The 23,381-nt window shown below is 45.3% G+C and overlaps 1 protein-coding gene across 1 annotated transcript in view; it reads left to right on the top strand.

Moving 5' to 3' along the window:
* The window catches only part of LOC138815880 (probable phospholipid-transporting ATPase IM), a 66,693-nt gene that overhangs the window by 40,305 nt on the left and 3,007 nt on the right, over positions 1–23,381 (top strand). The window contains exons 12-15 of the mRNA XM_070005260.1: positions 4,773–4,856; positions 7,416–7,661; positions 11,081–11,219; positions 21,237–21,367. Coding sequence (XP_069861361.1) covers positions 4,773–4,856; positions 7,416–7,661; positions 11,081–11,219; positions 21,237–21,367 — 600 coding nt within the window. The remainder of the gene's footprint in view (positions 1–4,772; positions 4,857–7,415; positions 7,662–11,080; positions 11,220–21,236; positions 21,368–23,381) is intronic.

The raw sequence follows: 23,381 nt of genomic DNA, 5'->3' as shown, positions 1-23,381 counted from the left end.
TGTATTTAAAAAAAATTTCTGCTATGATATGGAAGCAATTATTTTGTCAAGGCTGGAAAAAAGTTTAGCTCTGTCAAACAATATCAGAAAACTCCCAGTGAAAAGTCCAGAAAGAGCGAGACGAATCTCAAGGCTCTAATGCCATTATGGGCCCAGTTACCTGTGATTCTGTTTCTCTCCCTGGCAGGGTAGCTCTTCCTGTTTGCCTTCCAGATGTTCTATGTGGAAAAGCCAGTGTGGGGCTGGGTCTACTGGCGTGGCTGTTCTTTCCAGATCTCTCTGGTGGGTTTCTGCTAATTACATAAATGAAGGACATATGTGCTAAAGCCAAACACCTCATCTGTATTCCACAAATGTGTTTTCTTTAAATGACAATTTTTTTTAAGGCCAGAAAAAAAAGTCATCATAGAGAGAGATTTCTTTTGCCATGCACAGCAAAATGAGGGCTTCGTATCTCCACGGTGGTGTTTTGTTCTTTTACTTTGTCTAAGCTGGCTGATAGGGATGCTACATTGCTCCTGTGGGTGCAGGAGGGGCGTGCTTTAAAGAGGAAAGCAGAGAAGCTGCAAAAAAGTGCACAGCTCTCCTCTTCCCTTTATTTCTAGTCTGGGAAAGACGCTTCCAGGAAGATTAGTGGCCACTCATGGGAGCATGGCCTTTCTCCTTCAGTCTAAAAAAGAACAGAAATTCACAAGGGGAGCCAGAAATCTTGGAGTCAGAAACAGTCTAGCTGCCTAAAGGAGTTGAGGGAGCTGGGAGGGAGTGTGTGTGTGTGTGTGTGTGTGTGTGTGTGTGTGTGTGTGTGTGTGTATAATTTGCAGCACTCAAAATCAGAGCATGAACATGGAGCCAATCTGAAAGAAAAAGGAGAAGGTAATGGAACGTAGGTTTGTTCATTTTTTGGGGGGAGGGGGAGGGTTCCGGTCGTGGATCCTGAACTCTGGGCCTGGGCGCTGTCCCTCAGCTCTTCAGCTCAAGGCTAGCTCTCTACCACTGGAGCCACAGCGCCACTTCCGGCTTTTTCCTTTTTGCTTATGTGGTGCTGAGGAATCGAACCCAGGGCCTCAGGCATGCAAAGCAAGCACTCTACCACGGAGCCATCTTCCCAGCCTCTTGTTCATTCTTTAATAGCTGATTTCATTTTTTGCTGTTTTAGTGTTTTTTTTTCAGCCTTATTTCCTGGTTCTGACACAGTTCCTGGAGCCAGTTTAATTTTGATATGCTTTCTAATATCCCAGCCATACCCTTAAGAAACTTGAGAAATGAATACCTGGGGGTAAAAGTATTCTAGGCAGAGATGAACGGGAATGTCCTGAGGGAGAATAGAACCTGGGAAGCTGGAGAATCTTGGTATTGAACGGGCTGAGAGCATGGTGGAGGTGAGGTTACTATAGAGGCCATGAACGATGAAGAGTGTGGCTGTATTCCAAGGGGAACGGGAAGCCATGGAGGTTTTAACCCATGTGAAGTGTTAATGCCAAAAACAATCCCAGCCTGTAAAAGTTGTATTTATTATTTGTTCTCAAGTATTATTTGTTCCAAGGAACAACAGCATTCCATCCCCCTTCAGTCATGTTTGGAGTGCAGACGTGATCTTTAGATTTAAAGAGGCAAAGAATTAGGGTGGGGCAAAATGTATTCATAGGTAAACATTGTCTCCGTTATGAGTATGGCTCTGTTGATCGTTTTATCAGTTCTTTATTTTGGGAGGGGTACCAGAGAAGTCATTATTGCTGTCCTGGAGAGGTTCTGATATTCTCTTCCTTCCTAGAAGTTTCCTCTATCCTTCCTTGTAGATATGGTATTGGTGAGTTCTATTCTTCCTGGATTACCTAGATGAGGACAGATGTTCTTCAGCAAAATTAGCTTTTAAGAGCAGATTATTTCAAAGCCTCATCTGTCAATATGTATCATTTTAGAAATGAAAGTAGAGCAAGCCTCGTACTCAGGAGGCTGAGATCTGAGGATTTTGGTTCAAAGCCAGCAAGAAAGTCTGTGAGATGTTATCCCCCAACTACCAAAAAAGCTGGAAGTGGAGCTGTGGCTCAAATGGTAAAGCAACAGCCTCTAACACACAAGCTCAGGGATAGCACCCAAGCCCAGCTCACTCCCCAGGTCCAGCCCCTTCCCCTCCCCCCCAAAAGAAAGAGGGGGGGAAAGTTTAAATACTGACTTAGTGACTAATTAAAAATGATGAACTCAAGTTTATTTTGAAAAGTTACTGCATTTTTATAGGGAAAAAAAAAAACCAAGTCCACAAGAAAGATGCCAATGCTCTATACTTTTGGAAAACTACTTGGCATTGTAAAAGACAACTGGGTTACATTTCTGCTTCTGCTTTCAGTCAGCTGCGTAGTACAGGTTATGCGCACTCCTGAGAGAATGAGTTAAAGGGCAAATAAACACTTGGTTAGTATTATTATGAAAATAGCTGTGATACTATGGATTGCCTGCAAGGTCCCCGAGCCATAGTGAGACACCTGTATGGAGATGTCTGTAGTGAGAAGGGTCATCGGAGTCTTCTAATCTTAATGGACTTCGTCTGTGCCCCAGCCCCATCTGTCAATTGAGAAGTATTAATAGTATTCTCCTCCCTGATTGGTTGGAATTCAATGAGTTCATATCTAAAATACTTCAAAGGCACAGAATAAGTCTTCAGTAAATACTAGCTTTTTTCTTTTTTCTTCTTGTGGCTCTGAGTGGAAGCAAACATCTCTTCCAATAAATTGGAAAAACTCACGGATCCTGAATCCTGACTTGTACTTCTTGTCCTGTCTTGCTTCAGTTGTGAGATTAGGCTTCAACTCTGGGTGCCAGTTGATAAAGGCTACTGTCAGGTCATTAGAGGTTTCAGTTTGTGATAGGAGGCGCTCTTGGCCAAACTCTTTGCTACTGGAGAGTTTGGTATGTTACAGTTTCCCAGATTCCTTCTTCTTCTCTTGTTGATCGCGGTTAACCCGGGGAAATATTTTTCTTTGTCTTTTGGCTTAGAGCTGTAGATCTCTTCTTTTGTTGTTGATGGGATGGTTGTAGGGCTTGAACTCAGGGCCTGGGTGCTGTCCTTGAGCTCTTTCACGCTTTCTCGGAGTCACAGCCCCACTTCTGGTCTTCTGGTGGTTCACTGGAGATAAGAGTCTTACAGACTTTCCTGCCTGGGCTGGCTTTGAACTGCCATCTTCAGAGCTCATCCTCCTGAGTAGCTAGGATTACAGATGTGAGCCACTGGCATCTAGCATGTTTAAAAGTTATTATAAAGTTGATGTATAGGAGGGTTACTGGTTGGCAAGTTAGGTTGTTTTTGGCAAATGTTACCCCTTCCTTCTCTGTCTCTCCAACCCCTATCTTCAAGATCCCTATTTTTTGTTGTTGTTGTTGTTGTTGGTCATGGGGCTTGAACTCTGGGCCTGGATGCTGTCCCTGAGCTCTTTAGCTCAAGGCGAGTGCTCTGCCACTTGAGCCATAGCACCACTTCCGGTTTTCTTGTGGTTATTTGGAGATAAGAATCTCATGGACTTTCCTGCCTAGGCTGGCTTTGAACCATGATGCTCAGATCTCAACCCCTTGAGTAGCTAGGATTACAGGCATGAGCCACGGGGGCCTGGCTCCCTTCTTTTTATTTTATTCTTAGGATTTTTCATATAATTGAATGATTCATATCTTACTTTTAGTATTCTGTCATACCACTACACCACAGTATCTCTCTCCATTCCTCTCCTGATAGATGTTTTTGGTTTTAGACTCTTATGGCCAATGTTGCTCTGTTATTTTTTATGTACTGTATGTATCCTGATACCCAGAAGTAGACATTTCTCAACACAGACGTCTAGACGTTGAGTTGGACATATTCTCTCAAGAGGAGGAGGCCATCGGGACTGATGGACAGGGGCCGGTGGCCTCTGGGCAACAGGCTTGAACCTGGATGGTTGTGATAGTCTGAGCCCTGGAGTCTGGGTGTGTTGAGGATCTACAGAAGACAGCCGAGAGTTGCAACTCTCAGCTCTGGGCCAGGACCCCAGGGTAGCATATTGGCAGTTGGGGTAGGACAGCTGGCTGGCCTAGAAAACACTAGGGCTTCATCCCATCCTTGGCATTTGGTGAAATATAAGGAGGGGAAAGGTAACATCACACTAGTCTTGAAAGTGTTGGTGGAGTTTTTAATCCTCCTTGTGAGTTTGACAGGTAATTCCCCACTATCTTGTTAGCTCTCCGATACCTCGCTGACATGCTTTTCCTCAAGCTTTCTTTCATTGGAAAGCTGGTCTCAAACTTGTCTCCCAAGTGCTGGGATTACAGGTGTGAACCACCGTGCCTTCCTTAAAGCTTGATATCCATTGTCCTCCTCATCGGTCACTGCATTCCATCCATCTGGCTGCTTTGCTGTTTTCATACTGAATGCTTTCTTCTTTTAGGCATGTTTCTTAAGACGATCCCCAGGAACATGCCTAAAATATTGAAAGCCTAGAGAATGAGACAGAACCCACCACAAGGGTCTGGGTCTTTCATGTGGCCAGCATTGTCTTAGGTGTATACGTGCATCATCTCCTCTCCCCTGCCATTCTATGGGAAGGAGATGAACTCCTTTCAGAGAAAGAAGATGGAAATTTAGATAAATCTAGCATTATACGAAGAAGCCGAATACAGGAGAGAACTCCCATCCGTCTGGCTCCAGAAGCTAACATCCGTTTACTTTAGAAATTTGCCTTCTTTAACCCTAGGGGAGAATGTTCTCACTGACATGGATGGTGTTGCTCACTGATGTTATTTCTTTTCAGACTGTTTATGACCAGTGGTTTATCACCCTTTTTAACATTGTCTACACATCGTTACCGGTGCTCGCCATGGGGATTTTTGACCAGGTATGTGCGTGTCTCTATCTTTACATCTTTATAAACCTGTTAGTTGTTTTGGGCTCCTACAGAGAAGACAAGATTCATAGAAAGAGCCCTAGAGAGACAGATGTTTTAACAGTGGTTGCATTAGTGACAGATTCTTTCAGACACCCCTCTCCTGCCATCTGCTCCCCAAAAGGGTCCTCTGGTCATTTTGGCTTCTCTCTTCATGGAAATTCATACCCCACATTGTTGAGGGAGAGGCCCTGAGCAAGTCCCCCCGGGAATTCGTGTCTCTAGTTTCCTCACAGCCTAGCATTTCCCAAGGTTTTATGATTTATACTTTCTTTTTCATATGGCAACTATTAAAATGCCTGTGAAGCCAAGTACTGGTGGGTCATGCCTGTAATCCTAGCTACTTGGGAGACTGAGGTCAGGGAGGACCACAGTTAGAAGACCAGCCCCAGGGAAGAAAAGTTCCGAAGACTCCTTCTCAACCGAGTTAGATGGGGTGGCACACACCTGTTACGCCAGTCCAGACAGCCTGCTGGGAGGATCAGGACACCTAGTTGGCTGGCCAGGGCAGAACTTGAGATCCTGTTTCAGACACATCTGGCAAAATCAGGGCTGAAGGTGTGGCTCCGTGGTAAGAATGCCTGCATAATAGTATCAAGCTCTGAGTTCAAACCACAGTACCACCAAAACAACAACAATGCTACCATTGTCTCTGAAGGTTTGCCGTGTACTTTGTTTTGGAGGGGGGTGGGGGGACGGGGGAGACAGAAAATCAGGGAGTGAGGTAGCGATACAGAAGGCCAGTGCGAACAGTAAGATATGCATGGCCAGCACAAGCCCTGGAATTGCCCGAGTCGGGGAAGGGAGGGGATCCAGCAGAGTGCTGGTGGCTGCCTGGCACCAGTGGTGCTTTGCCAGGGGGTGGGGGGTGGATCTGGCTGTCCCTGGGGAAATGGCAGGCTAGCCAGTGGCGTTTCCGTGGCACAACACAATGTGTTATTTTAAAACGTGTGGGATTTTTTTTTGGGGGGGTGGGGGTGGGGGTGAGAGAAGTATTTTTAAGGAGACCAGAGTTTACCCGCACTGTTCTCAGGCCTACCCATTTGGTAGGCCTCCATTTCTGGCTGGAAGCCATCTATTGCAAAATGTAAATCTTCACATTATGAGTTCCCTCCCTCCTCACATCCCGCTGGCTCTGCAGGCCACTGTACGGCTCCCTTCTCCTGTGTAAAAAGGGCAGCTGGTGGAGGGCGTATTGTGTGGAAGTCTACAAAAAGGAACTTCTGGAAGACCTTAGATGTAAAGGATTAAGCACGTTCACTTCCAAGTGACCGTGTTTACAAGCGTTCCTTTTCTTGGTGCTTTGTCGCTTCCTTGAATGTGGAATAAAATAATAACAATGAAGCCTGTTTCTGGGAAAACATGGTTATTGTGCAATTCCAGGAGAAAAAAAAAAGAGTAATAAGACTCATTATTGCCATGTCTGCTGCTCTCCTTTCCCTGCTTTTGTCAATTCTGGCCTTTGAACAGATCCCAGGATGAGGGAGTGCTGGGCGGGGAGGGCTTTGGTACTCAGCTCTGGGAGCGGAGCTTTGGAGGTTCAAATCGATGTCCTCCCACCACACAGCTGATAAGTGACAGAACTAAACCTCAAGCCAGGCTCTTGCCTTCGGACTTGCTATATTCCTACACTGTCATGAGTATCACATTAGCTTAAGTTTTGGCTGTGGAGGCATGGGTTATGACTTAAGATGTAGCACAAGAATGTGTCTCCTCTGCCCAGTCTTTCTGATGTTCCTAGCGGCGGACTCTTGTTCTTTTTGGTTCTTGGTGTTTGGCTGTGGTGCTCCCAGCTGGCTACTGACAAAATTGGGAATCATGGGTTGGGTCCCAGACATTCATGTGCACACCAAGCCTGAATCACTTTAGTTTTTTCCCCCCGGGAACTGCTTGGTGCTAAACGTGCAGTTTTCCATTTCTTTGTCCTAAATCTTTCTCAGTGGCTTCTGAATCCTTGGTAAAGCACTTTGATCCTAAATGTTTGGTGTTGTTTTCCTCCTTCCCTTCAATTCCCCACTCCCTCTTTCTGTGCTCCTTTCCTGCTTCCCTAACTCAACCTCTGCCTCAGGTTGGAGTTCCTGGTTATCCAGTTCTGATGCTGTGGCTCTCTGCTGCCACCTCCTGGTCACTACCGCCCACTGCGTTGGCCATGATCTCTTGGTCCAAAGGGGACAACAGGCTTGGTTGGGATCGCTGGAGCCTGAATTCCTCCAAAGGGTCTGTAGCCACAGTGGCCTGCCGGGAAGTGTAGAGAAGAAAGTTGGATTCGAATTCCAAGATCTAGGTTCAAGTCAAGTCCAGCCTCTTGCTGTTTAAGATCTATGTGGACCAAGTCCAATCTCCCCTGAAGCCACAAGTTCCTTCCCTATAAACAAAACAAAACAACAAATAAAACACCTCTGTGTTTACCGTGGGAAAGAGCAGGACACAACGGGCAGGCTAAGATGGTAGGATATTGAGTCTCTCTGACTTTTCCTCCACTCTTCTCTCCTGAAATTATACTGTTCACAGGACGTGAATGACCAGAACAGCATGGACTGTCCCCAGCTCTATGAACCTGGCCAGCTGAACCTCCTTTTTAACAAGCGTAAATTTTTCATCTGTGTGGCCCATGGCATCTACACCTCGCTAGTTCTTTTCTTCATCCCCTATGGGGCCTTGTACAACATGGCTGCGGAAGATGGGCAACATATGGCCGACTACCAGTCCTTTGCTGTGACCATGGCCACTTCCTTGGTTGTTGTGGTCAGCGTGCAGGTAATGCAGCTGCTGAAAGTACCTTAAGGGCTCAAAGCTGGCGAAATTCCCAGTGATTGTTACATGGATTTTTTTCCTGCTGGGGGGGGGGGGGGGGAAGGGGAGGAGATGATCTTAAAAGAATACTAGGATTTTCCTTTACACATTTTGAGACTTAAAAAAAAACAAAACCATGAAGCTATAGTATAAATGACCAGATTTGGGAGGTGTCTATAACCGTCATGTCTGTAGGAATGTCACAGTCACCTCTTCAGGGCGGATGTAAAGAGAAATACTATAGGAGTATTTCCTTCTTGTGCTTGACAAAACACACACACTCTAAAGCCAGGTGCCAGTGCCTCACACCTGTCATCCTTGCTACTCAGGAGGCTGAGATCTGAGGATTGTGGTTTGATGCCAGTCAGGGCAGAAAAGTACCCGTGAGACTCTTTATCTCCAATGATAACCACTCAAAAACTGGAAGTGGCATTGTGGTTCAAAGTGGTAGAGTGCTAGCCTTGAGCAAAAGAGGCTCAGGAACAGTACCCAGGCCAAGCCTTGAGTTCAATGCCACATGACCGAAAAAAAACAAAAAGCAACTCCCTCCCCAAAAAATTAGTGATACTAGAAAGAGAAAAAAATTGCTAGGATTTATGAATAATAACTTTAGGCTTTAAAGTAAGATCTAAAGTTTATTTGATACTATACTTCCTTGGATTCTGTGTCCTAATCACAAAGTTAGAGCAATTTTTCCAGTAGGGATGATTGCTGCTCCACAGACCTTCTTTCATGGGTATTGTAGAGTTGTGTTTCAATTCCCTTTTGAATGCCAGTGGTGGTCAGTACCATTCTATGCCAAGTTGAGAGGTCAAAGCAAACTTTTGGTAGTACCTGTAGCAGGCGTTGTAGCCTATTTTATTTGTTGGCTTCTGATTGTTGAACAAACTCTTAAGAATCAGTGGAGCTCTTCCTTGATATGAGGGTGCATTTCTGGTTCTCTACATTCTCCTCAAGGGGAGACACGTGTGTGTGTGTGTGTGTGTGTGTGTGTGTGTGTGTGTGTGTGTGTGTGTGTGTGTGTGTGTGTGTGTGTGTGTGTGTGTGTGTGTGTGTGTGTGTGTGTGTGTGTGTGTGTGTGTGTGTGTGTGTGTGTGTGTGTGTGTGTGTGTGTGTACGTACGTACGTACGTACGTACGTACGTACGTACTGTGACATCATTTTGTGGTTTCAACAGATTCCCCTTCAAGGCTGGGCCTGATTCTTGGGGTTCTGAAAGATGATTTGAAAATTAGTAGCAGAAATAAAAGGCCAGCTGGGAGGAAAAATAAATTTTGAAAACATTCTTCCAAGCAGTCCCTGGCATTGTGTACTATATCAGTAAGGTAATAGATTATCTGAGAATTTCGTAAGTATAACATATGACAGGCACAAAAGGTGTTTAGTACATTGTTCTCCGTTCTTCACAATTAATGTATCTTTAAAAAAAAACAAAACTACTATTGATATTCCTATATTCTTAACTTTTTTCTCTTCCCTTTGCTTGTCCATAAGTTATTTTCAAGCCAAGCCCCACTTTTTTGCTGCTTCTTCTTTTTTTCATATTAAAAAAAAAAAAACTGTAGTCAAAAGAGCCTTGCTTCCTGAGCTGACCTTGAACCTTAATCCTGAGCTTCTGATCATTGATTCCCAGCCTCCTAATGATAGACATGTCACTGCTGTCTACCACTGTAGCAGATCTGATGCTAGATTCATTCTCTTTCCTTTGTAAATAATATATTCTATCCAAAAGTGCTATGTTCTTTATTCTTAGTTTTCAAATGTTACCGGGATATACCTTTTTTTTTCAATTAGCCTAGGATTTAGGGGGCTCTTTCTATCTGGAAGTCTATGCTATTTTCACAAAGCAGTTTTCTTCTGTCACGTCTTTGTAAATGCTTTTCTTTTTTCTTTTTAAAACACTACTAATTGTATATGGGTTCCTGGATGTGACATTCATGAGTCTGAACATGGTTTTCTTTTGAGTTTTTGTTCCCTATTTTGAGATGATGTTTCCATTTGTTTGTTCCAGAATATTAACCCAGATCTCCAGTGACTGTTTTAGATTGGTTTTTCTATTAAATATTTAAAATGCAGAAATAGTGAGGAGGGGGTTTTCTTTTTGGTCTAACTGCCTCTCCTTAAGAGGTCTTATTCCATCTTGTTGCTATGGTGCTTGTCTGTCTCTTCCATTAGTTCTGCTTCCACAGGAGCCACCTGTTCCGAGAGTCCTTTTATGTAAGTCTGGATTTTTTTTCTTTGCCTTTTCTTCCCCTCTCCAGATCAGGCTATTGTTGTCCTTTGATGGTAATGAACTAACAGGTGGTGGAAGACAAGACTTGAAGATTTTGGTTGCCTTAGCAACCGAATGAACTAGAAAACCCACAGGTCTGGGCCAAGGCCTGGATGGCAGAGGCTGTTTTCAGGCCTTTTGCGGAAAGAAAAGGCTGTCCTTTTATAACCTTTTCAGTTCACATCCAAAGCTGCTGGCATGCCTCTTTCAACTGGGGCGACATTTTACAGGACTGTAAACTGCGAGCAGGATGGGATGTGTGCCTCTGCATGTGGAGCGGGCGGGCGGCGTTCACTCTGCGGGTAAGCCTGCTCTCCCAGGAAGATGAGATGGCCACGGTGGTGCATCAGCGCACCGAACTCCGCCAGAAGTACAGACCTTTACTGGGACTCCTTCAGACCTCTGAAACACAAATCACGAGAGCAGAGTCTCCTGGTCAAGGATTCACGTTTACCAGTACTTTCCTGGCATCTCTGAGCACACACCAGCCTTTCTTCTAGTTCTTTAGTTAGAAGCGCCTGTGAATGCGCTCTTACTCTCTTGAGTCTTTGAATTTTATGACAAGAAGATTGGGATTTTTCTCGGTTATGCTTCGAGTCTTGTAAAGAAAGGGTCATAAAAGTGAATTGGAATATGTGTGTAAAAGATTATGCATGTGTAAAAATGGCCATGTGGGTGTTTAGGTACAAACTTGGGCTTGTTTGCTGCCATAATTTTTTTTTTTCCCAGTAGAAAACTTGAGAGCAATTTGGAAGGTGATTTCAAAACCATTCTCTCTCTCTCTCTTTCCCCTCTTACTTAACAAAGCTTAACATTTTATCTCCTGATCCTATCTCAACCTTGGATGATAGACTGGCCTTCAGATCCAAAGTCTGCTGTCTAACAGAAACATCAAGCTCAGTCACTCGTGTGTGTGTGTGTGTGTGTGTGTGTGTGTGTGTGTGTGTGTGTGTATGTGTGTGTGTGTTTTGGGGAGAGTGTGGAGGTGGCTGCAATTGGTCCAGCAGCTAAATAATCACCACCTGCTTGTCAGCAATTCTGAGGAAATAGCTCATAGTCAAATGAATCTCTCTCAATCCCAAAGGCCTCATTCATTTTACTTTATTTACAGATAGCCTTGGATACCAGTTACTGGACTGTCATTAATCACGTCTTCATCTGGGGCAGTGTTGCTACTTATTTCTCCATTTTATTTACAATGCACAGTAACAGCATCTTTGGAATCTTCCCAAACCACTTTCCGTTTGTCGGTAAGTGAATCCTCCTGTCTAGCAGGCCTAGCGTCGGGCTGCTGTTTGTCTTTATAACTCACTGTTCGGGGGCAGCTGCAAATGGCCGGTGACGCCTTCTCCAGGAGTTGGTGGGGCTGGGCGCCTGACGGCTTTCAGGAGATTAGTTTCTGTTATCCCATCAGATGCGGGAGAGCCACTGTGCTAGCAGCTCACAGGCTGTTGGTACAGCGCAGGCAGAGGGAATGGCTGTCTCCTTAGAAGCAAGAGGCATAGCATACACAGTGAAAAGTTTGTATAAGGTACAGAGGAGAAGAGGAAATCCTGAACTCTTGTTTTGACGTCACATCATTACCAACATATTTGCCAAAATTCAGAAATGATGTAAAAGTCAGAGCCTTCTACAAATTTCTGGACCTTAGTCCAAAAGTGGCTTTGTTTAGACAGACAAGGGTTCCAGGGTGCTTGGTCTCTGCCATGACTTAATGTCTTTACTTAGAACTGGGATGTTAATAGTACTTATTTTCATAGGAAATCTATGAAAACCAAATGAGATAAATCTATGAAAACCAAATGTGAAGTACTTAGCGTATCTTAACATTTCAGTGTTGACTGATGGTGATAATACAATTATTTGAGAAATGTTGCTTGCTTAAACCAGTTAGTGAAGAAAGACTGAGCATTAGATTGGTAGCAAAGGACCTTTCGAAGTCTCTTAAAGCCTTGAATTCTATTTGTTCTACAAAGAATGTACACCTGGTATATAAAGTGAGTACACTGCATTGCAGTCCGCATCTCAAAATGGTTCTCAGCAAGACATCCAGAACTTCCATAAGAAGTCTGTGAATAAAAACGTTCTCAGAAGTTTAGTAAGGGGTGGAGGTGAGCAAGAAACAGGCTTCCTGACTTTTCTCAACCAAGTAGCAAGAAGAGATTGACTCAGGTAAAATGAGCTGTGAATCCACTACTTGGGTGACTCAGTCTAGAAAATCATTCTTAGAAGACTAAACTATGGTAGAGCCAACTGTGAGAGAGGGCATTTTCATCGACGCCAAGGTACCTAAAATTCTGTTTCCCATTCCATGCACACAAACACTTAAGAACATTGTTTCTTGATCCTGGAAGTCTTTAGATTGTACCACTCTTGCTCAATATGTAATGTTAATACTTTGTTTACCGAAAGATTCCAACCACGTAGAGACATGTTGGTCGTGGATAAGAATACGCCAATTAGGAAAGAAAGAGACTAAAAATATTTTTTAACGTTTTGTTTTATTTACTTATTTGGGAGTTGCCAAATTTGAAAGTTCAGTGTATTATTGACTAGAATACTTCCAGAACTAAGAGAACATTCTCCCCGTGCATAATGGGGCTGGAATGCCTCGGCTGGACAAAGCCGATTGTGCGGAGACCACTCTTTTGCCGAAGCACATGCCATTCCAGGAACTAATTACTGAGCTCCAATGAGGCTGTACCAAAGTTAGATCAACAATGGGGTGGGGTGGGGGGGAGCAGAGGAAGAAAATCCCTTCCCTAGTAACCAACAAGTATTAGTGGGGTTTCAAACTTCTTCCCACCGCCTCCCCGCTTCCCCCCAGCCTGGCTGAAGGGTAATCAGCTTCAAGGAGCTCCAAAAAGAAATTTTTTTTCTTTTTATCGTTTTTGAGTCCAGTCATGGCTGATGGTAACTAGAATCAGCTACTCTATGGTAGACACGCGTATATTCTCCAAAGCCAGAAAAGACAGACACACCAGCCACCAACCAGCTGCCCTCATTCCCTCACCCCACTTCCCCAACGCTGTTCATTCTTGAGCGCTGATCCAGGAGTCCTGGCTAGCTGCAGGTAGGTATCAAGAGATGTCCCTAGACAATGGACAGGGACCGAAGTCTATTTGGCTGATATTTAAGCAGTTCGTATCTTCCTGCAGAATTTGTCTGTCTGGCTTCCTGAGCCAGCTTCTTGACTTCCTGTACTCTCCCGAATTTGATAGGAAGAGCAAGTCAAGAAACTGGCTTCACGCTTGGCGGTGCCATGGTTGATGGCAGCGCCTCCCATCTAGCCAGGCAAACCCCAAAGAGGCAGCAAGTTCCAGGTGTTCTGAGGCTATTGCTTGGAATTTCAAAGGTTGACACTCTAGTAGCACTTACCTTTTACGACAAACCAATCAACCAGACCCCCATTTGCCACTGTGCCCACCTGAGGAGCATTTACGAGGGAGTTTTGTTGTTGTTATTGTAAAGGTGATGTGCAGAAGGGTTACAGTTACATTAGTCAGGTAATGAGTACATTTCTTTTTGGACCATGTCACCCCTTCCCTTGGCCTCTTTCAGTTTTTCCCTCCCCCCGCCCCGGTCCCCCACAAGTTACCTGCTTCATTTCCCACAGGGTGCAGCGAGTACGACTGCTGCATTCTGATATGATCATTTTCATGGAAGAATCCAGAAAGGTAAATGTGCTTTATTTTTTTTTTTTTTTTAAATTTTTTTTATTGTAGAGATACTATACAGAGGGTTACAGTTACATGAGTGAGGTAATGAGTACACTTCCACTTCCTCTTGAACATTGTTACCCCCTCCATTGTTTTCCCCCTACCATCCCCTCCCTCCCTCCCTTCCCCAAGGTTCTTTTTTTTTTTTTTTTTTTTTTTTTTTGATCGTGATTAAGTGATTACTTAATTTCCGGAAATTCACAGTATTGTGGAATAATGATGCTCATTTAAAGTCACAAGTTCATTCTAACTTTCCTGGAGCAAATTGTCTATCACAGTCTGTAATATATAACGGTGCTCATATGTTATATACCATATATGTGATCAGCAGCATGGGGATATTTAGTAGTGGTTCAACCAGATGAGTGGGAGTTCTTTGTTTCTTAAGTCCTGTTAGTTTTGTCATATCACCTAACATTTTGGATTCATCATCCACTTATCAGGGAGACCATGTACTGTTTGTCTCTTCGTTCTTGGCTTACCTCGCTCAACATGATTCCTTCTAGCTCCATCCATTTCCCTGCAAATGCCATTATTTTGTCATTTCTAATGGCTGCATAATATTCCATTGTGTATAGATACCACAATTTTTGGATCCATTCATCTGTGGTGGGGCATCTAGGTTGTTTCCATATCCTAGCTATTGCGAACAGTGCTGCAATAAACATGGAGGTGCACGTGTCCTTGTATATTGGTTCCTGTTGTTCAGGGTAGATGCCTAGAAGTGGTATGACTGGGTCGTAAGGGAGGTCAATCTTTAGCTTTCTAAGGACCCTCCAGACTGCTTTCCAAAGTGGTTGTATGAGTGTACATTCCCACCAGCAGTGTAATAGCGTTCCTCGTTCTCCACATCCCCTCCAGCATTTGTCGTTGGCTGATTTGTGGATGTGGGACATTCTGACTGGGGTAAGGTGGTATCTCAGGGTTGTCTTTATTTGCATTTCCTTCACCACCAGGGATGATGAACATTTCCTCATGTGTTTCTTTGCCATTTTTATTTCTTCATTTGAGAAGTCCCTCTTTAGTTCCCTTGCCCATTTAGTAATTGGTGTGTTGGGTTTGGGAGGGATTAGTTTCTTGAGTTCCCTGTATATACAGGATGTTAACCCCTTGTCTGATATATTGCTGGTAAATATTTTTTCCCAATTAGTTGGTTGTCTTTCTAGCTTGGTTGCGATAGCTTTATCTGTGCAGAAGCTTTTTATTTTAAGGTAGTCCCATTTGTCGAGTCTCTCTCCAATTTGTTGTGACCCTGGGACTCTGTTCAGGAAGTTCCTTCCTGTGCCTATTAGTTCAAGTGTCTCTCCTACTCTGTCCTGCAGTAGTTTCAGAGATTCAGGTTTAATGTTAAGGTCTTTAATCCATTTTGAGTTGATGTTGGTGCATGGTGATAGGCTGGGGTCCACTTTTAGTTTTCTGCATGTGGCTGCCCAGTTTTCCCAGCACCAACGGTTGAAGAGGCTGTGTTTCTTCCATTGTATGTCTTTGGCTCCTTTGTCGAATATCAGCTGGCTGTAGGCCTGTGGATTTATTTCTGGATCTTCTATTCTGTTCCATTGGTCTTCGGGTCTGTTTTTGTGCCAGTACCATGCTGTCTTTGTTATTATAGCTCTGTAGTAGAGTTTGAAGTTCGGCATGGATAGCCCTCCCATATTGTCTTTATCCCCTAGAATTGTTTTGGCTATTCTAGGTCTTTTGTTGTTCCATATGAATTTTTGGACTGTTTTCTGTATTTCAGTGATGTACGTCATTGGGATTTTAATAGGAATTGCGTTGAATTTGTATATTAGTTTTGGAAGTATTACCATCTTTACTATATTAAGTCGGCCTATCCAGGAGCATGGGAGGTCTTTCCATTTCCTAGTGTCTTCTGCAATTTCTTTCTTTAACTTTTTATAGTTCTCATTAAATAGTTCTTTTACATCTTTGGTTAGGTTAATTCCTAAATATTTTATTTTTCGGGAGGTTATTGTGAATGGGGTTGCTCCCTTTATTTCCCTCTCTTCCTGTACATTATCAGTGTATAGGAAGGCAACTGATTTTTGTGGGTTTATTTTGTATCCTGCTATTTTGCCAAAGTGATTTATGATTTCTAAGAGTTTGGGGATGGAGTTTTTGGGATCGTGGAGGTATAGTATCATGTCGTCTGCAAAAAGGGATAGTTTAACTTCTTCTTTTCCTATGAGGATCCCTTTAATGTCTTTTTCTTGCCTTATTGCCCTGGCTAAGGGTTCTAGGACTATATTGAAGAGGAGTGGAGACAGTGGGCATCCTTGCCTTGTTCCTGATTTTAGGAGAATTGGTTGTAGCTTTTCCCCATTAAGTATAATATTGGCTATTGGTCTGTCATAAATGGCTTTTATTGTTTTTAGAAATGTTCCTTCTATTCCTATTTTCTCCAGAGCTTTTAGCATGAATGAATGTTGAATTTTGTCAAAGGCCTTTTCTGCATCTGTAGCGATAATCATGTGATTCTTGACCTTGGCTCTGTTGATATGTTGGATTACATTTATTGACTTACGTATGTTAAACCATCCCTGTGTCTCTGGGATGAAGCCTACCTGGTCATAGTGAATTATTTTTTTTATGTGTTTCTGGATTCTGTTAGCTAGAATCTTGTTAAGGATCTTTGCATCTGTGTTCATCAAGGAGATTGGCCTGTAATTCTCCTTTTTGGTTGGGTCTTTGCCTGGTTTGGGGATGAGTGTGATATTGGCTTCGTAGAATGAGTTTGGGATAGTTCCTTCCTTCTCTGTTTCTCTGAAGAGCTTGAGGAGTATGGGTATTAGTTCTTGTTTAAAGGTCTTATAGAATTCTGCTGTGAATCCATCTGGTCCTGGGCTTTTTTTTGTTGGAAGACTTTTGATAGCTTCCTGTATCTCATTATAGGATATTGGCTTATTTAATTGGTTAACTTCTTCTTTGCTCAGTTTGGGCAACTTGTATTTCTCTAAAAATGCATCCATTTCTGCCCGATTTTCTTCCTTTAGAGAGTATAGCTTTTGAAAGTAGTCTGTTAGAATTGTTTGGATATCTTGGGTACGTGTGGTGATGTTTCCCGTGGCATCCCTAATCCTATTAATATGGGTTTCCTCTCTTCTTTTTTTAATTAATCTAGCCAATGGGCCATCAATTTTGTTTATTTTTTCAAAGAACCAGCTTTTTGTTTGGTTTATTTTGGTTATGGTTTTCTGATTTTCTAATTGGTTAATCTCTGCTTTTAATTTGGTTATCTGGCTTCTTCTAGTAGCTTTAGGTTCCATTTTTTCCTGTTTTTCTAGCTGTTTTAATTGCAACATGAGATTATTTACTTGGTCTGTCTCCATTCTCTTGATGTGGGCACTGAGGGCAATAAATTTGCCCCTCAGGACTGCTTTTGCTGTGTCCCACAAGTTTCTTTGTGAGGTGTTTTCATTTTCATTGAGTTGTAGGAAATGCTTTATTTCTTCTCTGATCTCTTCTGTTATCCAGGCATTGTTAAGGAGTGTGCTGTTCAATTTCCATGTATTGGAGAAATTTCTGCTGTATGCTTTGTTATTGAGAGCTAGCTTGATTCCACTGTGGTCAGATAGGATACAGGGGATTATGTCGATCCCTTTGTATTTGCTTAAGTTCCTTGCATGAACTATGATATGGTCTATTTTGGAGAAAGTTCCATGAGCTGCTGAGAAGAATGTGTACTGTGTTGTTTTAGGGTGAAATACTCGGTAGATGTCAGTTAATTCCGCTTGCAGTATGGCCTCTCTTAATTCGGTAGCTTCTTTGCCAATCCTCTGGTTGGTAGACCTGTCCTTTGGTGAGAGTGGTGTGTTAAAGTCTCCTAGTATTATCGTATTGGGATCTATTTTATTCTGTAAGTTTGAGAGCATTTGTTTGACATATCTGGGTGCACCAATATTTGGGGCATATAAGTTGATGATGGTTATATCCTCCTCTTGGATTGTTCCCTTTATTAATATGTAGTGTCCGTCCTTGTCTTTCTGTACTGATTTTAATGAAAAGTTTATTTTGTCAGATATCAGGATAGCTACACCTGCTTTCTTACTGGGGGCGTTTGATTGGTAGATCCTTTTCCACCCCTTCACTCTGAGTTTGTTTGTATGTTTGGCTGAGAGGTGGGTCTCCTGAAGGCAACAGATGGATGGGTCTTGTTTTCTTATCCAGTCCTCAGTTCGTTTTCTTTTAATTGGCGAATTCAGCCCATTTATATTAAGAGAAAGTATAGAGAGATGCATTGTTGTCCCTGCCATTCCGTTTTCCTAAGTTTTTCTTTTTTCCTTTCCTCCTGTGCTTGCTCAGTTAGACTTTGAGTAACGCCTGTTTGGGGCAGGCCCCAGTTCCTGGCTGCTTTCTTCAGGTTGTGTCCCCCCTCTTAGAATTCTTTGTAATGCTGGCTTAATGTTTATGAATTCATTTAGTTTTTCTTTGCTATTAAAAGTTTTCAGTTCTCCATCAAATGTGAATGCTAGCTTTGCCGGGTAGATCAGTCTGGGTTGGCAGTTATTGGCTCTCAGGGCTCGTATGGTGCTTTCCCAGGCTTTTCTTGCATTCATTGTTTGTGTGGAGAGATCTGCAGTAATTCTTATTTTTTTCCCATTGTAGTATAGCTCCTTCTTCATTTTTGCTGCATGCAGGATTGTTTCCTTATTATTCAGATCTATCATTTTTACTATAATGTGTCTAGAAGTGTTTCTCCTGGGGTCTTGCTTGTTGGGTGTTCGATAAGCTTTTGTGATGTAGTTAAGATGGTCGTTTTTGAGGTGGGGAAAATTTTCATTGATTATCTTGTTAAATAGGTGTTGCATTCCCTTGCTCTGGAATTCCTCACCTTCGTCCACTCCAATTATGCGAAGGTTAAATTTTTTAGCATTATCTGCTTGCTCTTGAATATCCCTTTGGTTTAATTTGAGTAATTTTTCCATATCTGTCACTTTTTGGTCCAGTTGGTGTATTCTGTCTTCTGTATCTGACACTCGACCTTCCATTTCATTCACTCTGTTGACAGTGGCTTCTATTGTGGTTTGCATGGAGGAAATGGATCCCTTTATGGATTCAATGTTGGTTCTCAGAGTACTGATCTCACCTCTCAATGAGGTATGCATTACCTCTAATTTGGCGTTTATCTCACTTCTTATTGAGGTTTGTGCAGCTTCTATTTTTGCATGCATCTCTTGTTTGATACCCTGTATCTCTTTGGATAGTTCATCCTTGTGCTCTTTCAATTTCTGATAAATTTCTCGCTTTATTTCTTGAGTCATTGCCTCCAGCAACCCTTGGAAGTAGCCTTTGTCTTCCATTCCTGCTTTGCTCCCACTGGGGCTCTCCCCTGTGTGGCTGCTGGCTTTTGGGGTGAGCTTGCTGTCCTGGGTGGTAGTAAACCTTGTGATTTTTCTCTGTGATTTTCGCATGGAGGTTCAGGAGACTGCTCTTCAGTTTTGTTTTGGTGTGTCTGTCTTTGCTTGGTTGCTGATTCTGTATTGGTAGAGAGAGTCTGTGCCTGATCTGGGTTCTGTTGGGAGCCTATTTCCAGCTGCTATTCTGACTTACTTAGGATTCTCAGCTCTCTGCTGTAGATTGCTGACAGTTCCCGCCTTTGGAAGGGTTGAGCAGCCTAGACTGCTTGTGTTTGCTCCTACGGGTGCTCTTGTGAAGAACAGATGCTCTGGATGCACTCTCCCAAATGCTGGAGTCTGCTATGGGCTCCTGATGTGTTTTTGTTTATTTGTTTTGGGCTGGTTGTGGGCTTGAACTCTAGGTTTGGGTGCTGTCCCTCAGCTTTTTCAGCTCAAGGCTGGCACCCTACCGTTTGAGCCACAGCACCACTTCTGACCCTTTTTGCTTTTGTGATGCTGAGGAATCAGATGCAGGGCCTCATACATCCAAGACTATCACTCTATTGCTGAGCCGCCTTAACAGTCTGAGCTCCTGCTTACTATCAGGTGCTGGCAGCCTGTGTTGCCCAATTCCCAGTCTAGGGTATATGGGTGGAGTTTTGGTGGGGTTTGGGCCTCTCTTGTCCTGGGCCTCCAGGTCTTTTGTTGTCACAGGCGTGCTTCCCGGGGGAGTGTTGTTTCCTGGTTTTCTCCCCTCTGTTGAGGCGTATGCTCAGCTTTTTACTTCAATTGGGAGGAGTTGGTTGTGTTGTTCAGGCGCCGGATCCCCGGGCTTGGTTCCGGCCCCAGCCTGGAGCGCGCTTGTTAGGCCTGTGCTGATGTGTATACCCCCTAGGTTATACAGCCTGGGGGACACAGTTCAAATTTCTTCTACTGTTGGTAGTCTTGACCCAGGGGCGCTGTTCCTGGCTTGGGCATTTAAGCTCCCTTCCAGGGGTGCTCTTGCTCTAGCCTGGCCAGCTGAGTGTGCTCCACGGGCTGGTGGAGCTCTCAAACAGTTCCCAGTTTTAGTGGGTCCTGTGGTCCAGGTGTTGGGGTAGGGAGTCTAGGTCAGGGTCTGGGGATTCCCTCCAGCTCTGGTCTCCCTTGAGGGATACACTTCCCCTGTGGGGTACTCACCCTGGAGCTGGTTGTTTCTGTGTGGTGTAGGTCGTCAGTTGTTGTTGCAATCCGGGCTGGGTTGGGCGGTGGTGGCTCTGTGTGATTCTTTTCTGTCTCTGCCTCTGTCGAAGCTGTTGGGTCAAGAGTGTCCACGCTCAGGCAGCTTCTTCTCGGTACCTCTGGGGCCCAAGTGACCCCGCCGGGTTCTTGCGATCGTGATCGGGCGGGCGGGTGGTCTGCAGACAGGACCCTTTGTCGCGCCGAGCCGCTTTGGCGGGATGGAACCTCTCTGCTCGGGTGGAGAGTGCTGGATCGTTGCGATCGCGATCAGGCGGGCCGGGTGGTCTGCCGCAGGTCCTTTTGTCACTCTGCTGATGCCGAGGGGCTTTGGCGGGATGGAGCCTCTCTGCTCGGGTGGAGAGTGAGGGGTGGGGGTGGGATCCTCGTGGAGACTCCCGGCTGGTAGGTTTCTCTGTTCCTGGCGATCTGCTGTTCTGCAAACCAGTACCTGATGTTCTGAAAGTGGCCCCCTGTGTCTCTGCTGTTTCTCTGGGGCTCCCACAGCCCCCGCCGGGCCGGCTGGCCGGCGGCTTGGCGCGCTGCCGCGCGGCCAGTAAAGGTTGGGGGAGGGGTCTTCGCTTTTCTCTGTTTTGAAATTCTTTTCCTCTTTCTTTTTGTTATTCTCCGCCTCTGGTTTTTCTCTGAGTGTTCGTCTTTTTGTTGTTGTCGGTCTCTTGGGGAGATTAAGCGTTGGAACTCGAACTCTCTTTTTGGTTGGAGAGAGCTGTGGCGTTTCCCTACTGCCCCGTCGCCATCTTGGTCCCCCCTCCGGTAAATGTGCTTTAAAAAGAAAAAAGAATACTGAGCTTCTGGGCAAGGCTGGATCGTAGAAGGCTTGGCTCAGAACACTTCAGCTCACCACCGCTGAACATCCTACAGGCCAGGACAGCACCCAGCTTGAACAGTAGCGCAAGCCTTGTTTCATGAAATACCTCGCAATAGGTTAACGACGTAGTTCTATTTATCAACACGGTGTATTTCTTTCGCCATGCAGGAAACGCACGGCAGTGTCTGAGCCAGAAGTACATTTGGCTGGTGATCCTCTTGGCCACAGTGGTCTCCGTCATGCCAGTGGTGGCATTCAGGTTTCTCAAGATGGAGTTATACCCCACGCTGAGCGACCAGGTATGTGCCCGGAGGGCGGAGCTGCACCTGCGCTCCCCCGTGACTGCAAGGCCCAGAGGCCGCACCTTGGCACATCATACAGAGCCTCCCGACGACAACTCCCCCGTTGTCAAGTGACAAAGCCAGTGTGTGCATGGATGTAGGAGTTGGGAGTCTGCTCTTTTCACCCAGTACCGGCTCCATGGACTGTGGCTATCATAGGTCCTGTATGCTCTCTCCACCCCCACCCCGGCTTCCTCCCCCCTTCTCTCTCATGTACCCCTCTGCCCATCCTTCTCCCCGCCCCCTACTCTCCCCTCTCTATGCCCACCCTCTCCTCTTTATCCTCTCCCCCTCCTCCCCCCCACCCCACTTGCTTATGCTCTCCTCCACTCCACCCTCCTCCTCCTACTCTCCCGACTTTCTCTTCCCTTCCTCCCATCTTTTTTTTCCTCTCCTCTTTCTTCCTCTCCCCCTCTACTTCTCACCTTTTCCCCTCCTCCCTTCATCTCTCTCCCCTCTCCACCTTTCTTCCCCCCCTCTGTCCCTCTCTCCTCCCTTCTACCACTCCCCCTTCCTTCCTCTTCCCCCTTCCTTTCTATCCCTCCCCTTTCTCTTCCATCCCTTCCTCTCTCCCCACCTCTCTCCCTTCCTGCTCTTCTTCCTCCCCCATTATCTACCTCTTCCCGCTCTTCTTTCCTCCTCTCCTCCCCTTCTTCCTTACTCTCTTTTCCCTCCCCCCTCCCTCCCATCTCTCCCCCATTTCACCCCTCCCCACCTTTCTCTTCCCTCCCCTCTTCCTCTCCTCCCCCTTCCTCTCTCTATCCCTCCTCACCTTTCTCCTCCATTCTTCCTTCCTCTCCTTCCCCCCTCCCTCCATGCCCCTCTACCTCTCCCTCCCCTCTCTAGGCCCCCCTTCTCTCCCACTCTCCCCACCTTTCTCATCCCTTCCCCTCTACTTCTCCTCCTTGTTCCTCTTCCCTTCACTCCCTCTCCAGGCCCCCCTCTGTCCCTCTCTCCTCCCTTCTACCACTCCCCCCTTTCTTCCTCTCCCTCTCCTTTCTCTTCCATCCCTTCCTCTCCCCGCCTGTATCTACCTTTCCCCTTCTCTCATCTCTTTCTACCTTTCCCCAGTTTTCCTTTCCTCCCCCTCTTCCCACCTCTCTCCCTCCTCCTCTCTCCCTCTTCCCCACTCCACCCCTCCCCCACCTTTCTCTTCTCGCTCTTCTTCCTCCTCCCATTATCTACCTCTTCCTACTTTTCTTTCCTCCCCTTCTTCCTTACTCTCTTCTCTCTTCCTCCTCACATCTCTCTCTCCCCCATTTCACCTCCTCCACCTTTCTCTTCCCTCCCTTCCTCTCTCCCCACCTTTCTCCCTCTTTCCCCCACTCCAACCCTCCCCCAATCTTTCTCTTCCCTTCCTCTCCATCCCAACCTGTCCTCCCCCTCTTCCCTTCATCTCTCTTCCCCCACTCCACCCCCACCTTTCTCTTCCCTCCCCTCTTCCCCCTTCCTCTATCCCTCCTCACCACCTTTCTCTTCCCTCCCCTCTTCCCCCTTCCTCTCTCCTCTATCCCTCCTCACCTTTCTCCTCCATTCTTCCTTCCTCTCCTTCCCCCCTCCCTCCATGCCCCTTTCCTACTCTCTCCCCTCTCTAGGCCCCCCTTCTATCCCACTCTCCCCACCTTTCTCTTCCCTCCCCCTCTACTTCTCCTCCTTGTTCCTCTTCCCTTCTCTCCCTCTCCAGGCCCCCTTCTGCCCCTCTCTCCTCCCTTCTACCACTCCCCCTTTCTTCCTCTCCCTCTCCTTTCTCTTCCATCCCTTCCTCTCCCCGCCTGTATCTCCCTTTCCCCTTCTCTCATCTCTTTCTACCTTTCCCCAGTTTTCCTTTCCTCCCCCTCTTCCCACCTCTCTCCCTTCTCTCCTCTTTACCTTTCTCCCTCCTCCTCTCCCTCTTCCCCACTCCACCCCTCCCCACCTTTTTCTTCCAGTCTTCCTCCCCCCATTATCTACCTCTTCCCACTTTTCTTTCCTC

The sequence above is a fragment of the Dipodomys merriami genome, unplaced genomic scaffold, assembly GCF_024711535.1.
Source record: "Dipodomys merriami isolate MVZ:Mamm:240054 unplaced genomic scaffold, mDipMer1.0.p SCAF_679, whole genome shotgun sequence".
NCBI classification, from domain to species: Eukaryota; Metazoa; Chordata; class Mammalia; order Rodentia; family Heteromyidae; genus Dipodomys; species Dipodomys merriami.
The sequence above is the reverse complement of the archived record's forward strand: the minus strand, read 5'-3'. Positions and strand labels throughout refer to the sequence as shown.